The sequence below is a fragment of the Populus trichocarpa genome, chromosome 6 (assembly GCF_000002775.5).
Source record: "Populus trichocarpa isolate Nisqually-1 chromosome 6, P.trichocarpa_v4.1, whole genome shotgun sequence".
NCBI lineage: Eukaryota > Viridiplantae > Streptophyta > Magnoliopsida > Malpighiales > Salicaceae > Populus > Populus trichocarpa.
Genome location: NC_037290.2, coordinates 20,803,847 through 20,817,996, shown reverse-complemented (window position 1 = coordinate 20,817,996; position 14,150 = coordinate 20,803,847). Strand labels below are relative to the sequence as shown.

General features: G+C 33.5%; 1 protein-coding gene across 2 annotated transcripts; it reads left to right on the top strand.

Annotated features, from left to right (window-relative positions):
- Positions 1 to 1,094: 1,094 nt before the first annotated feature.
- Positions 1,095 to 5,660, top strand: LOC7455608 (calcium-dependent protein kinase 26). Of its 2 annotated transcripts, XM_052453508.1 has the most exons (8): positions 1,095 to 1,217; positions 1,382 to 2,605; positions 3,041 to 3,184; positions 3,282 to 3,434; positions 3,963 to 4,078; positions 4,216 to 4,383; positions 4,469 to 4,693; positions 4,859 to 5,660. In XM_052453508.1, exons 2-8 carry the CDS (start codon positions 1,696 to 1,698, stop codon positions 4,982 to 4,984), a joined length of 1,842 nt encoding a protein of 613 aa, XP_052309468.1. In that variant the 5' UTR covers positions 1,095 to 1,217; positions 1,382 to 1,695; the 3' UTR covers positions 4,985 to 5,660. The 2 variants fall into 2 exon arrangements, with proteins under 2 accessions (XP_052309468.1, XP_052309467.1); XM_052453507.1 differs by having other exon boundaries at positions 1,107 to 2,605.
- The last annotated feature ends 8,490 nt before the right edge of the window (positions 5,661 to 14,150 follow it).

Genomic DNA, 14,150 nt, shown 5'->3' with positions numbered 1-14,150 from the left:
CATTTACTTTATGTTTCTATTCATTATTAATTAATAAAAATGTTTTTCGTTATTTATGTGCATCCTCCTAAGATTACCTCCAAAAATAGGTCAAAAGGTCAAAGCCTCCACATGAGAAAAACTAATGTGGATGCTGTAAAGTCATTGAATTGATCATCCTCCTCCTTCTTTCTCTTTTTATATATATATATATATATTTAAGAGTGTGTTTGGAATTGTGATAGCAGTTGCGGTTAAAAATGTATCAAAATAATATTTTTTTTATTTTTAAAAAATTATTTTTGATATTAGCACATCAAAACGATCTAAAAACATAAAAAAATAATTTTTAGTAAAAAAAATTTAAAATTTGAGAGAAGCGGTACATGCTTTTATAAAAGTGTTGTGGCGACTGTTTTTCAAAATATATTTTTTTAAAATATATATTTTTTATTTTTAAAAAATTATTTTTAATAAAAACATATAAAAAAATAATTTTTAAACAAAATTAAAAAAAATAAATCATGAAGCATCTTTTAAATCACCTCTTCTTCTGGTTATTAATGATGGAAAGACTGACCGATAAGTCAAGCATCAAACCAAACTTACGCAGTAAGGAACATGATGGGATGCATTGTTTGTCCTTTCATCTTATTTTCTCAACCATAATCAAGCCGTCTATCATGACAGGTTTTGGACTAAGTAAAGATAATTTCTGTCAATATTCGATTTACTTGGTTAAAGTGCTCAATTTTTTTATCAAATAAATAAAATATGTGGGATCAGCAGAATACTACCGGCGCATGCCGGCTGCCGGCCTGCGACAATCCCAGCCTCACTCAAATCCAGACTGTCCAGCTACACAGGGCCCTTCTCCAAAAACAAGATGCACTTACACCAGGTTTTCCAAGAAGTTGAAAACCCTAAGACAAATTTCCAAAAATAAATAAAATAAAAGGAGAATCGAGAAACATATCAATCTCAACCAGCAATTTCAGAATGGACCCACCATCTCAAAATTCAAACTATACAGTATACTACACTAATGCATTAAACGCGATATTTTATGCTCGGGACGCGAATTTTAAAAGTTTCCAACAGAATAAACGGTCTTTCCTTCCACCTCCCTTCCCTTTTCTGTGACACTATGGAAGGAAAAGACTCTAAACAACGTACGTACTGCATGCTATTTAATCTCTGTCAGCTCAAACATCTTTCTCAAAGCTCGAGAAGACCTGGTAAAAACAATCTGTCAACACACGCACATAGACTCTGTCTTGTTCTTCAATTTCTCCTTCTCTGGTCTCTCGTTTTTTTTTTTTTAATGGTTTGCTTTCATGACCCTAATTATTTTATTCTTTTTTTACGCAATATTATTCAATCACTGGACGTGGAATCCTAGAATCTTTCCTCTATATGGATAATATTATCCAGATTGCAGGATTCAGGGCATTTGTGAGGGAGGCTCTGATAGTTTTTTTGGGTTGACTCTTGTGTGTGAATGCGAATGTCAGTTTTGGAGCACACAATTAATGATTTCCAGTTACAGAGGTCTGTGTTTGCATACATTAGAGTAAGAGGGAGTTGTGGAATCAAAGCGTAGTGTCAAACTCTTCTGATCGGTGAAGGTTTTAATTTGATTGTGTTCCCTTCAAAATCACTCGGCCTTTTAGAGAACAAAGAAGTGGGGTCTTATTATATGATAGAGAACTGAATATGGGGAATAATAATTGTATTGGATCAAGGGTTTCCAGGGATGGTATCTTTCAAACAATCTCTTCTTCTGTTTGGTGGGCTCGATCGAAGGATTGCTTGATCACTTATAATAAGAAAGAAAATGTTGATGGGTTGTCCTTGAATAGAGTGCAAGAACCTCCTTTCCATGCTCAAAACAAGCCTCCGGAGCAAATGAAGATAGCTAAGGAAGAGATAATTAATCAAGTACCATCGCCTCCAAAACCAAAGGAAAATGCAACTGTAGCATCGGAGATTATCATGGAGGTTGAAGAGAGTAGACCGGCAAAGCCAGCAAGTGACAAGGAAGTGAAAAAACCAGCAGAGCCCACGAGACCAAGTAAGCCTCTTGTTACGAGGACACCAAGTGCAGGGCTGCAGGTAGATTCAGTGTTGAAGACAAGAACCGGTCATTTGAAGGACTACTACAACTTGGGGAGGAAGCTTGGCCGTGGTCAATTTGGGACAACTTTTCTTTGTGTGGAAAAAGCAACTGGAAAAGAGTATGCTTGCAAGTCGATTGCGAAAAGGAATTTATTGACAGCAGATGATGTGGAGGATGTAAGGAGGGAAATTCAGATAATGCATCACCTGGCAGGGCACCCTAATGTTATCTCTATCAACGGGGCGTACGAGGATGCTGTGGCAGTTCATGTTGTGATGGAATTGTGTGCTGGTGGTGAGCTCTTTGATAGGATTATTAAGCGAGGACATTACACAGAAAGAAAGGCAGCTCAACTCACTAGGACTATAGTTGGTGTTATAGAAGCCTGCCATTCCTTAGGGGTCATGCATCGGGATCTCAAGCCTGAGAACTTTCTCTTTGTCAATGAGCGTGAGGATTCACCTCTCAAGGCAATAGATTTTGGATTATCAGTATTCTTCAAGCCTGGTATGTTTCCGACTTTCAGTAGCTTTCCTTCTTTTGAAATCATCTCACTTGCGCACCTTCCAGTAATGCTTTGTAGTTAGTGCATTAATCTCCATTAGTTCTCACAAGAGTGTCATTCTAACTCCAGAGAAAAAAATTGAGCATTAATATTTTTCCCATGGTCTATGAACAATAAATGAAGTCCATAATGCAAGGAAATGCACAACTGAATATCCTCTGCTTCCAATTAGAATAAATATAAAGGACTCCAGATCTTTGCGTATTAGGGAAGTAGCGTCTAACTAATCCTTTAACACATGATCCCTATGTTTCTCATGTACATAGATTTTTTGTCGGTAATGATATGCAGCATTATTTAAGAGGATCTCATCTCTTCTTTTCCACTCATGAATGATATGCTATATATAGTTGAATATTGACAGTCCTAAATTGCAGGGGAGATTTTAAATGATGTGGTTGGAAGCCCATATTATGTTGCACCTGAAGTTCTGCGCAAGCGCTATGGTCCAGAAGCAGATGTTTGGAGTGCTGGAGTGATGGTTTATATCCTCTTATGTGGGGTACCTCCATTTTGGGCTGGTGAGAATTTTCTGATGTCCGTTACTTCTAAGGTATATTCATAATGTTCTCAGCAATTTGATTTCCTGTTCTTGTTCTTTCTTTGATTATGACATAGAGAAGGAACATGACATATTTGAGGAGGTCTTGCATGGTCATCTGGATTTCACATCAAATCCCTGGCCTAAGGTCTCTGCAAGTGCAAAAGATTTGATCAGGAGAATGCTTGTCAGAGACCCTAAGAAGCGACTTACTGCCCATGAAGTTCTTTGTAAGTTGTGATACATTTTCTCAATTAGTCTTATTTTCCTCAATCCAGCTTTTTATCACTGAAATATATATGAGATTGCTGAACTCATAGGACTCATAGTTGGTCAAGACCCTTGTCGTTAGATGGTATGAGGAACACAATGAATGTTATTTCATATTATCATAGAAACGATGAGTCTCTATAGCTGAAAGTTGTGGGTTAGGATGCCAAATTGCTTGTAATTAGTTTTCTGATCGGAATACATCGATGATCTTGAACAAGTATGATTTATTTAGATAGAATGACCTGCTTGAGTTAAACTCTCACCTGGTTCATCGCCAGTTTTCAGTTTCTGGCCTCATGTGGCACCTCTAGATAGGATGGCTTTTGATTCATGTGATCAGATGTTTAAACTTGATATAAATAATCAATTTATTGTCTATTATCATCTCAGCAGAAAGATTTTGTTCTGCATTCATTTGTTGCAGCATTGAAGCTCTGCTGTATGTGCCAGTACCACTGCTGAACGTAAATTTTGGTTCCCTGCAGGTCACCCTTGGGTTCGTGATGATGGGGTGGCTCCAGACAAGCCTCTAGATCCTGCAGTATTAAGTCGCTTGAAGCAGTTTTCTGCAATGAACAAGATTAAGAAAATGGCTCTTAGAGTAAGTCTAACAATTGTATCCTCGCATATTTAATTCCACATTTTTTTGTCCTCAAACCATTGAAGTTGTTTCCACTCACGAATTGTCTACTATTATTATAAATGAAGAGTGCAAGTTCTTAAATCTATTGCCCGCAGATCATTGCCGAGAACCTATCTGAAGAAGAAATCGCTGGCTTAAAAGAGATATTTAATATGATAGACACAGACAATAGTGGTCAAATTACTTTCGAAGAACTCAAAGTAGGACTGAGAAGATTTGGTGCGAATCTCACCGAGGCTGAAATTTACTCTCTACTGCGAGCAGTAAGATCATCCAACTACTTCAGTACTGTCATTATGCTAGCTGCTGCTCTTGATCTTGACCACAATGTTTGTTTCAAAATTGCAGGCAGATGTTGATAACAGTGGCACAATAGATTACAAGGAGTTCATAGCTGCCACATTACATTTACACAAAGTTGAAAAGGAAGATCATCTATTTGCAGCCTTCTCATATTTTGACAAGGATGATAGTGGCTATATCACCATAGATGAACTCCAACAAGCCTGTAATGAATTCGGCATGGATGACGTTCACTTAGAAGAAATGATTCGAGAAGTTGATCAAGATAATGTGAGCACTTCTTTATTATTAAGATGTTTCCATCAATTAAAGAAACTATTTTCAATCTCCAAAAACATTTTGGTTACATGTGTGTGCGCGTGTGTATCTGTGCTGGATTAATGCTTGTAATATATGGCAACCTTCATTGATTATACTTTTGCTTTGTGTTTACAGGATGGTCGCATAGATTACAATGAATTTGTGGCCATGATGCAGAGAGGCAACACCGAATTGGTTAAGAACGGTTTACAGGGTAAGAATTTTAGCATTGGATTTAGGGAGGCACTATCAGTCTATTAACCTGATGATGAGCTTTTCTTCTGGAAATTAATATTTTTTTAAACTCAACACATTTGTATTGCAAACTAGACCACATGTCCTGTATGATATGTGAAAGGAGATTCCCGATTAACTCAAATGTGTTCGACCAGATTTATGTAGTGTACGTGTATATCCTTCTTGCAAGGCAATGAGATCATAGAAAACCTTACAAAAATTAATTTATTTTCAAAGCTGGGGACATGCTGAAAAGTAGAGAATGTTGATGTGAGAACACTTGCAAAACAAGCCCTTTGCCGGGTTTAGGAGCTCCTGCGGTGTTTATGTTAACATTGATGGCGGAGAAAGTGAGCTTTAGAAGGTTGTGTTGTCCGTGTTACATAGCTTAAATAAGGTAGTGTTTTCTTATGAAAAAAATTGTGAAGGAGATGGTTGCTTAGAAAAAGACTTCCCTCGAGATTTAAGGATGTTTATATAGCCTTGAGCTCGCTCATGTGAGTATGTATATATGTAAGGGTTGGATAGTCTAAATATATGTTACCTATAATTTTCAACTACTTTTTCTCAAGACCTAGATTGACAAGTTGCGCTCGTTCTAGATTAGGTTTTGTGAGCTATGTAACGATAATATAAATAATTTTTAGAGGACAACATGATTAAGATATATGTTCTTATTTAATGTATGTATAGTTTGTTCTTGTGATTGGTGACAAGTATAACAAATCTAATTAAAGAGTAATGTACTTAAGGATAGGTAGCAGATAACTTTAAGGTTTTTTTTTTTAATTAACATGGATTTCCGAGCCAGCTTGATCGTATTTTTATTAATTTTACGGGCCTGAAGTTAATAACCATATAAATTTTCAGTAATCCTAAAATTTATAAGATTTAAATAAGTAACAATTCTACATTTTAAAATATATTTTGATCTAAAATTAGAATTACATGAGATCTCAACATGTTCTCTATTCGGGCGTTGTCTTGATGAGTTTCTTGGACACCCCCAAGTTCAAATTGATGGTGGGTGTGATAAATTTGTTGGGTAATTAAGGCTACTAGAAGCCCAAATCAATAATTTATACTAAAAGAGTATTGGGCCACATGATATGTCTAGGCATAAATGAATATGAGCTCATTTAGTTACTAGGATGTCGAGTGAACTTCATATTCTTGAGCATGTCTCTTTTAGGCTCGAGTTCTGAGACCCCGGCTCATTTAGTTACAAGGTTACGTATAAGTATATATTTAGTATTGTGATGTATAATATTTTTTATTTAGAAATATATTAAAATAATTTTTTTTTTATTTTTTGCATTAATATATTAAAATTAAAAAAACTAAAAAAATATCAATTTAATATTTTCTTTGAACAAATTCATTTTTCAAAAACATCTAAAAACAAAAGCTACCGTAGAGATTGTACATTTCAGCTTCAATAATACTCCATTACGTTCTACCAAAACTTAATATCAATACTGATCCCCCACTGCAAGGTGTGAATCTGGGCTAATGAAGTGGGATAATTCAGATAAATAATGGATTGATTAGAAAGAAACTATTTGAACGATAATGTTTTTTTTTTTTTTTAATTTTCCTCCACGAAGTTGAGGGGTAGGTTTCAATATCAAGCTATGGGGATTATGAATGTATGGCATAAACGAATGGAGAAAATAAACCAAGACAATCATGTATACCTGAAAGGGGCATGCAAATAATGCGCAAGGCATCTCTAATTTTTTTTTTTTGGTAACCCGGGGTGTCCGGGCCAGTTTACGCACACCACAATTAATTCCCGAACTCATTGAACACCCTGCAAGCCCAGTAGATAGGTAAGATATCGCGGGGATGACAGGCGTGCACATTAAAGCTCGAACCCAAGTGACAGAGGAAGGTTTCTTTACCTTTGCCGCTAAGCCACTAGCCTGGTGCAGGCATGTCTAATCTTTAATCTTGAAAGAGGCAGCCCAACTTATATGCTGCCGAGGAATGTCTTAGCCATCAATGGCCCAACCCCGACATTCAAGTTTTAAATGCAGGGACATGATATAATAACAGCAATGCAAATCACTTGGAGATTTCATGAAATTTCTATAAAAACAATTTCATGTGAATTTGATATAATTTAACAGAAACATATTTTAGATCTGCTGTGCCAGAAATGAAGTTAAAGTTTGTTTGTTTTTATATTTCAAAAGCATTTTTTATAAAAAATTAAATTTTTTTTTTGTGTGTTTTCGTATTGTTTAGAATATGAATTTTAAAATATAAAAAATATATATTATTTTAATATATTTTAAAATAAAAACATTTTAAAATATAATCATTGCCACAATACGACGACGCATTCAGGAGGAGACATTGTTAACTTTAAGAAGCGAAATCAACGGTCTTTCTTTTTCTTTTTTCGGGTGAGGAAATCAAGTGGTGCCAGTAGGTGCAAGGAATAATGCTTAATGCTTTCAGAGGAGAAGGTTGAATTAATTAAAGACTTGAATGAACCAATTGGGGGATGCTACCTAAGAACATCAATTTGCCAGCTGGGAAAAAAAAGTCTTCAAGTTTGACTGTGTCAAATGAATTATTTGGTTCACGTTTCTAGGAAAATAAAAAGAATATATCATAAAAAACTATGCTCTGTTACAGCGTATCAAATCCATGAAATTAAACATTTAAGATTTTTTTTATACCCTTTAAATATTCCAAAACTAATTTAAACATTGATTAAAATTTAATTTATTTTCAAACAATTTTAAAAACTAAATTTGTTTCGGCTGGATGATATCACGTTTACTTTTATCCCCTCAAGGTTTTTTTAATTAAAAAAAAAGAGCAATCACAAATGGATGGCCCATTTGATATTCTATACATTACAGCCTTGCATGGTTATGCTTTTTTAAAAAAAAAAATTAAATTTTTTTTTATTTTAAAATTATTTTAATGTGTTATATAAAAATAAATCTTAAAATATATTTTAGTGCTATATTAAATTTTTAGAAAACTTTGAAGACAGAATTTATATATATATAGTGCTATAAATTTGGTAAACAGTGGATGATGGCCATGCGTGCGTTAGGAAATCCTACGCATCTCCATGAACTTGGACCGCCTAGAATGCAAGTAGCTAGTTTCCATGCCTAGAGCTAGAGAATGTTTTTATTGTGCATAGGCAGGGAACAACAGCAAGCTTGGGGGTGCCATTGCCAAGCTCCCCCCCAAAGCTTGATGGAGGTCCGCCCATGGGTATATACATGGTACTTTGTATGGCTAGTTATTAGAATTTATTTGACAACAAAAAATAAAAAATAAAAAATAATTTTCATCAAGTAAATACATTTAATTCATAACATTTATTAAGAATTGAACTCGTGTTCTACAGGGAAATGCCAAAAGAGAGAGGAGACACTAATAGGAGAGGCGAGTGTCTGGCCGGCTGGGTGTGGACAGCCGGGGGGGGGGAAACCCTGAAGATAAAGTGAGTGTTTAGCAATGCCGTGAAAACCGTGTTTTTTTTTTAATTTAAATTTATTTATTTATGATTATTTTTTAATTGTTTTAAAAGGTTAATCTCCAGAGCGGAAGGCAGGCCAGCCTTGCTCAGGAATGCAACGTGCCACCCAGAAAATCCTGTAATCTACAAATCCCCAAGAAAATCAATGGGGCCCAAAACGTGGTAAATGATTGAACTCTTAAATCCAACGCCTCCGATCATCTATCTCATCCTCAAGAGGGAAACTCTAATCTCCAACGCACGTTGTGACAGCTCGCTGGCGGTTGGTGTACGTGGTGTAAGTGGGGCCTACATTTATGTTCGTTGGGCTCCAACGTGACACCAATCATGTTGCTTGGTCAAGCCACGTCATCCAGGGTGACACACCCACTTGTGACCCAGTAAGAAGTGGGACCAACATCCAATGAGAGCTCTCTCACATCCCACGTTGTGTAACAGCTTCTTCTGTCGTCTTCAATCATTATATAATATTGTCTTGCCCTGTACTTACTCTAATGCCCTTCCTCGCTAATTATTCTATATTTTACCATAATGCCCCCCGGCTTTTCCTCTCTTCGCTGCCGATTAATTGCTGAGAGAAAAGTATTTAATTCTCCTCGGTTATTGAGCATTTGCTCTGATTCTTGCGATTTTTTATTTTCAAAAATAAATAAATAAAATGGTAACGTCAGAGTAGAATCTCCCTTGATTGGTTTCAGACACGTGCTGATAATGTCTGGATGAGCATTGGGGGGTGATTGGTTGTTTGATACCATAAATAAATAAATAAATAAATAAATATTTTTGGAGTGGCACCCAGCTAATTCAATTTGAAAAGAAGCTTTACTTGTTTTATTTAATTGGGAAAAAGACAACAAGTGACGATTAATATAATTAAGGAAAGTAATTGGCATTATATGTTGGTTGGCAGTGATGCTGGAGTTGTTTCAGGCAAGGAAGATTATTTTCTTGGTTGATTGATCATAAACGAGACACATGAGTGTGTGTGACCCATTCACATATTGGAGGAGAAAGGGTTGATTGATTACAATACAACCAACGACCCCCCACCCATGATTGATAAATACTAGATTAATGTCTCTTGCCATGCCTGCCTGAATCAATTTTTTATAATTTTTTTTAAAAAAATATTCAGGTAATGATTGTTTAAAAAAAACAAAAAATTTAAGATTCGGGTCAGGTTATTAAATTAACTGAATCAAATAAACTCGGTTAATTTAATAATATAATGAAAAGAAAGTAATGATAGCATATAAATAAAAAAAAAGAGCAAAAATGAGTTGTTAATTTCATATTCAAGGAAAGCAAAAAGAAAAGCCTATCTTAAATTTATCGTCGTTCTGTCATGAACACCGCCCCACAACCAAAAACAGATCATTGAGACGGTTCTAATACCTTTGTACAAGGTTGCACAACGACAATGAAAAAGGTCCCATGCGCTGCAAGAGCAACGACCCGACAAAGCAAACCAAACAAAATATCATAAATTGATCATCTCATGCTTATATTTAATCAATTAATTTAATTTAACTCAAAATAATTTTTTTTATAAAAAGTTGAATTTAACAAAGAATGACAAATAAAAAGAATTGAGATAACTCAGGTCATTTTAAAATTAGTTAAAAATCATATAGAAAGCAAATAAAAAAAATAGAGTTGAATCTTCAATTAAATAAATATTGAAAGATGAAAGTAAAAGAATATTAGCTTAAACAAAGGAAAAAATAAAACAAGCAAACCTGAGTGAATCTCCTAAATCTAGGTTAATCTCCCAAACTCTTAACCCGTGAAATCCTAGACCCGGATTTAATCAAGAAGCTTAATTCCTAACCAATTTAATATTGAGCGATGATATCAGAAAAATATCAATTTAAAAAAATTGTCAAAGTAAAAAAAAAATAGCAATCAAAAGAATAAGGATCATATCTGATGGGAAAAAAAACTAAAGAAAGATGAAATAGTAAAAGTTTTAAAACTATCTAAAATAAAATAAATAGCTATAAAAAAATAGAGATCAAATCTGACAGAAAAAAAATTAGAGGGTAAAATAAAAAAAAACTAATTTTATAAATTATTTCAAATAAGACATATAGTAATTAAAAGAACATGAACCAAATACAAGGGAAAAATAAATTGAAGGGTTGCTTTGAAAATTTAGAAATTAGGCATGGAAATCGAGAAAAAAAAGAGGGAAAAAAAGGAAGAAAGAAGAAAAGGTCGTCAATGCCAGACCGGAGGCTGGTAAGTAACACGCGCCATCTAGAAAGGAAGGGGTCACCGAGACGATTTCAACCACATCAACGGCGGTCATCTTTGATCGTCGTACCTGCTGCTTGAAAACAACAAAGTGGTGTATGCCTTGACACATGCAATGCACTCGCCAATTAAATTTTCTTTTATATTTTATATTTATTAAAATACAAAATTGGTCCTAAGTTATCTTAATTATAACTAAAATAATAATAAATAAAAAAAGCAAGATGAAAAGTTAAAAAATATCTTAGACGTTGGTCAAAGAATTTTTGCTTTTGATGATAATTTAGTCACTTTACTGTACATTAAAAAATTGAAACGTCAAAAAAAACCCATGGACATCTATTAAATAAATTTTGCTTTTAAGAATAATTTAGTTATTTTATTATGTTTTTAAAAAATAAAAAGACCAAGATATACTTGATCAATAAAAAAGATTATATTATCCCTAATAGTTAATCCAATTATTTGTTTTGAAAAGCAAGAAATTATAATTATATTATTCTAATCCATAGTGCAAACTACAATGAGAACTATTTCTAGCGATTGTAATTTTTTTTTTTTTTGGGAGACGAAATAGTGTAGAAGATGAGAATCTACTAGTAAGGTTTTTAGACTTTAGTAAAGACCACCAAAGCAAAACGACCACGGAAATACATTAAACAGAATAAAGAGAAAAGGTACAGTAATTGTATTCTCTTTTAACTACTTGGAAAGCTCCAGGTTTCTCTTGGAATGATGTCATTAATAGACTTCGAACAACTCCAAATATCCAACGTCAGGAAGAACCCAAGTGGACTGTAGCCTAATTGTCTCCCATTGCGAAATCGAAGCAAAACTAGATATTAGGTTTTGCTGCGGGTAGAATAATTATTTAAAAAAAAAATGAATGTACAGATTTTTTAACATGTTTTTTTGACATAAATTTTTAAATAATAAATATTAAGACGATGACTCATTGAACTGACTTAGATTTTACAGCTTAACTCGTTGACCTATAACCTGGATCATGGTAAAAAAAATAGTTGATTGTGAAATCAAGCACAGCTCAAAGTTAAGACGTTTGTTTGAGATTTTGATAATTCTATATAAAGCAAATCGGAACAAATTATGAAATCTGATTATAACCAACCGAAGTTAACAGACAAACTAGTGATCCGTCAACTCAATGTCAGAATGTTTATTTGAAACTTCAATAATTTCATTAAAAGCAAATCAAAATAAATTATAAAGTTTGATTCCTAACCGATCAAAGTTAACCAGTCAAACTCGTGACATGTTACCTGCTATACCTAGATTTTGGCGATTAGAGGTCGCCGAAAATCCAGGGCATAGGTGTTTTTTTACGCAAGAGCATTTTTTTAAAATAAATATTTTCCTTACTTAATTTTATTTTTTTCATATTTTTATTTTCAAATTATGTATTATAATATTTTTTTATTTTTTTTTCTACTTAAAGGGAATATTTTTTTCTAGTTTATTTTTTCTATTCAGTATTATGAGGGTTTTCTAGTTGTTTTCTCTATATAAAGTGTTGTAATAACATTTTAACAAGTAGAGACTTGTATAAATAAAAATTATATATTTTGAGTGTCTCCCCATAGTTATGGTGTTCTTGATCTTTAAAGGTTTTGGTAGGTAACAAACTTAGTTGTCCTTCGCTCCTATTTATACCAGTTGATATCATAACTCAATAATCACATGTTATTGTTTATTGTGTGTTGCAATCCCATGTTATTTTGTTTTCCATGTGCTACTAAATAATCATGGCCGGAAGAGAGCTCAACGATCCCTGGTGGTTATTTTACTTTGTTAGGTGCTGCAGAACAACCATAGCTGAAAGAGAATCAAAAGATCTTTGGAGGTTATTTTGTTTTGCTATGTGCTGCAAAATAACGATGGCTGGAAAAAGATTGCAGAACAGGACGTGCTTGTGTAGGAGAGGGTGAAGAGGTTTCCCTCGAGTAAAACACTTTCATGAACTAGTGTTGTTTTCGTTTATGTCAGTTGTTGTCATTTAAAATCCTAGTGGTGAAACTCATATTAAGGTGGATCACACACAAAAAGATGTTCTTAATTAAAGATTATTTTTTAGCTAAAAACTGAACTCGAGGATGAGTTCCTTTCAAACCAAGAAGACTAATGCATGAGATTTTTTTAGGAAAATAGATATTTTTCTATTCTTTATATTGATGCTTTTATAGTTTTTTGTTCTATTTTAAGGGGATTTTTTCCTAGTTTATTTTTTTTTTCTATTCAATATTATTAGGGTTTTCTTGTTTTTTTTTTATATATATAAAAGATTGTAGTATTCTTTTGGCATGTAGAGATATAGATGAATAAAAATTGAATATTTTGGTTAGTCTCTCATCTACGTCAATTGGTATCAAAGCCTAACGATTCTTAGTGGTTTTGGTAGGGGGTCGTTGAGAACGTGTATTAGAGCTCAATGATTTCTAGTGGTTAGTTGTTATGTGTTGTTGAATAACTATGACTAGAAGAGATTGCAGAACAATACGTACTTATGTAGGAAAGGATGAAGAGGTCCCTCTCATAAATAAAAAATGTCATGTTGTTAGTTAAAATCTTGGTGATGAGACCTATAATAGGGTGGTTTGTATAAAGATGCTGTGTTAGGGATCAATGATAGGACGACATGCATAAAGATATTGTATTAAGGACCCATGATGAGGTGGTTCGCAAAAAAATTTTAAAGACTAATGATAGGGTGATCCAAACACAAAAGATGTTCATGGAGGACGACTGCTAACTAATGTTTGAACTCGAAGACGAGTTCCTTTCAACTTGTGAAGAGTGATGCAAAAGCTATTTTAGAAAAATAAATTTCTTAGTTAATTTTATTTTGTTTCTTATTATGTATTATAATGCTTGTCTAGTTTTGTGTTTATATTTAAATGGAATAGCTTTTCTAATTTATTTTTTCTATTTAATATTATTAGAGTTTTCTAGTGTTTCTATATATAAAGGGTTGTAATAGTTTTTTTGCAAATTGAGACTTAGGTGAATAAAAATTAAATATTTTGAGTGTCTTCTTATAGTTATGATGTTCTTGGTCTTTGAGGGTTTTGATATATAACAAATCTCATTATCCCTCACTCTTATCTATGCCAGTTTTACACCTAAAAATTCATTTAACTATTTTGACCCAAAAATACCTAAAAAACACCCTATATATTTAAATAAACTCGTTTATGCCTTTTAATAACCCAAAAAATAGCTCTGAAACAAAAAATCAACCTGAAATCCAAAATATTCTTGAGATTAGATTTACTTTTTAGGTAATTTGAAGGTGAAAGAACATCTTAAGAGAACTCTTTTCATCAAATAAAACATGTTGACATCAAGATCAACTATTTTGATGGTCGAAATAGTTGTCAACCAACAATTTTCTCTCTTTACCACTAG

What these genes read in the sequence shown, in the direction of transcription:
- LOC7455608 (XM_052453508.1), top strand. Translation starts at nt 1,696, where the DNA reads ATGGGGAATAATAATTGTATTGGATCAAGGGTTTCCAGGGATGGTATC. An exon ending in GGTACCTCCATTTTGGGCTG is followed by an intron (nt 3,185 to 3,281) that starts GTGAGAATTTTC and finishes ATTATGACATAG; the next exon opens with AGAAGGAACATGACATATTT. An exon ending in TACTGCCCATGAAGTTCTTT is followed by an intron (nt 3,435 to 3,962) that starts GTAAGTTGTGAT and finishes GGTTCCCTGCAG; the next exon opens with GTCACCCTTGGGTTCGTGAT.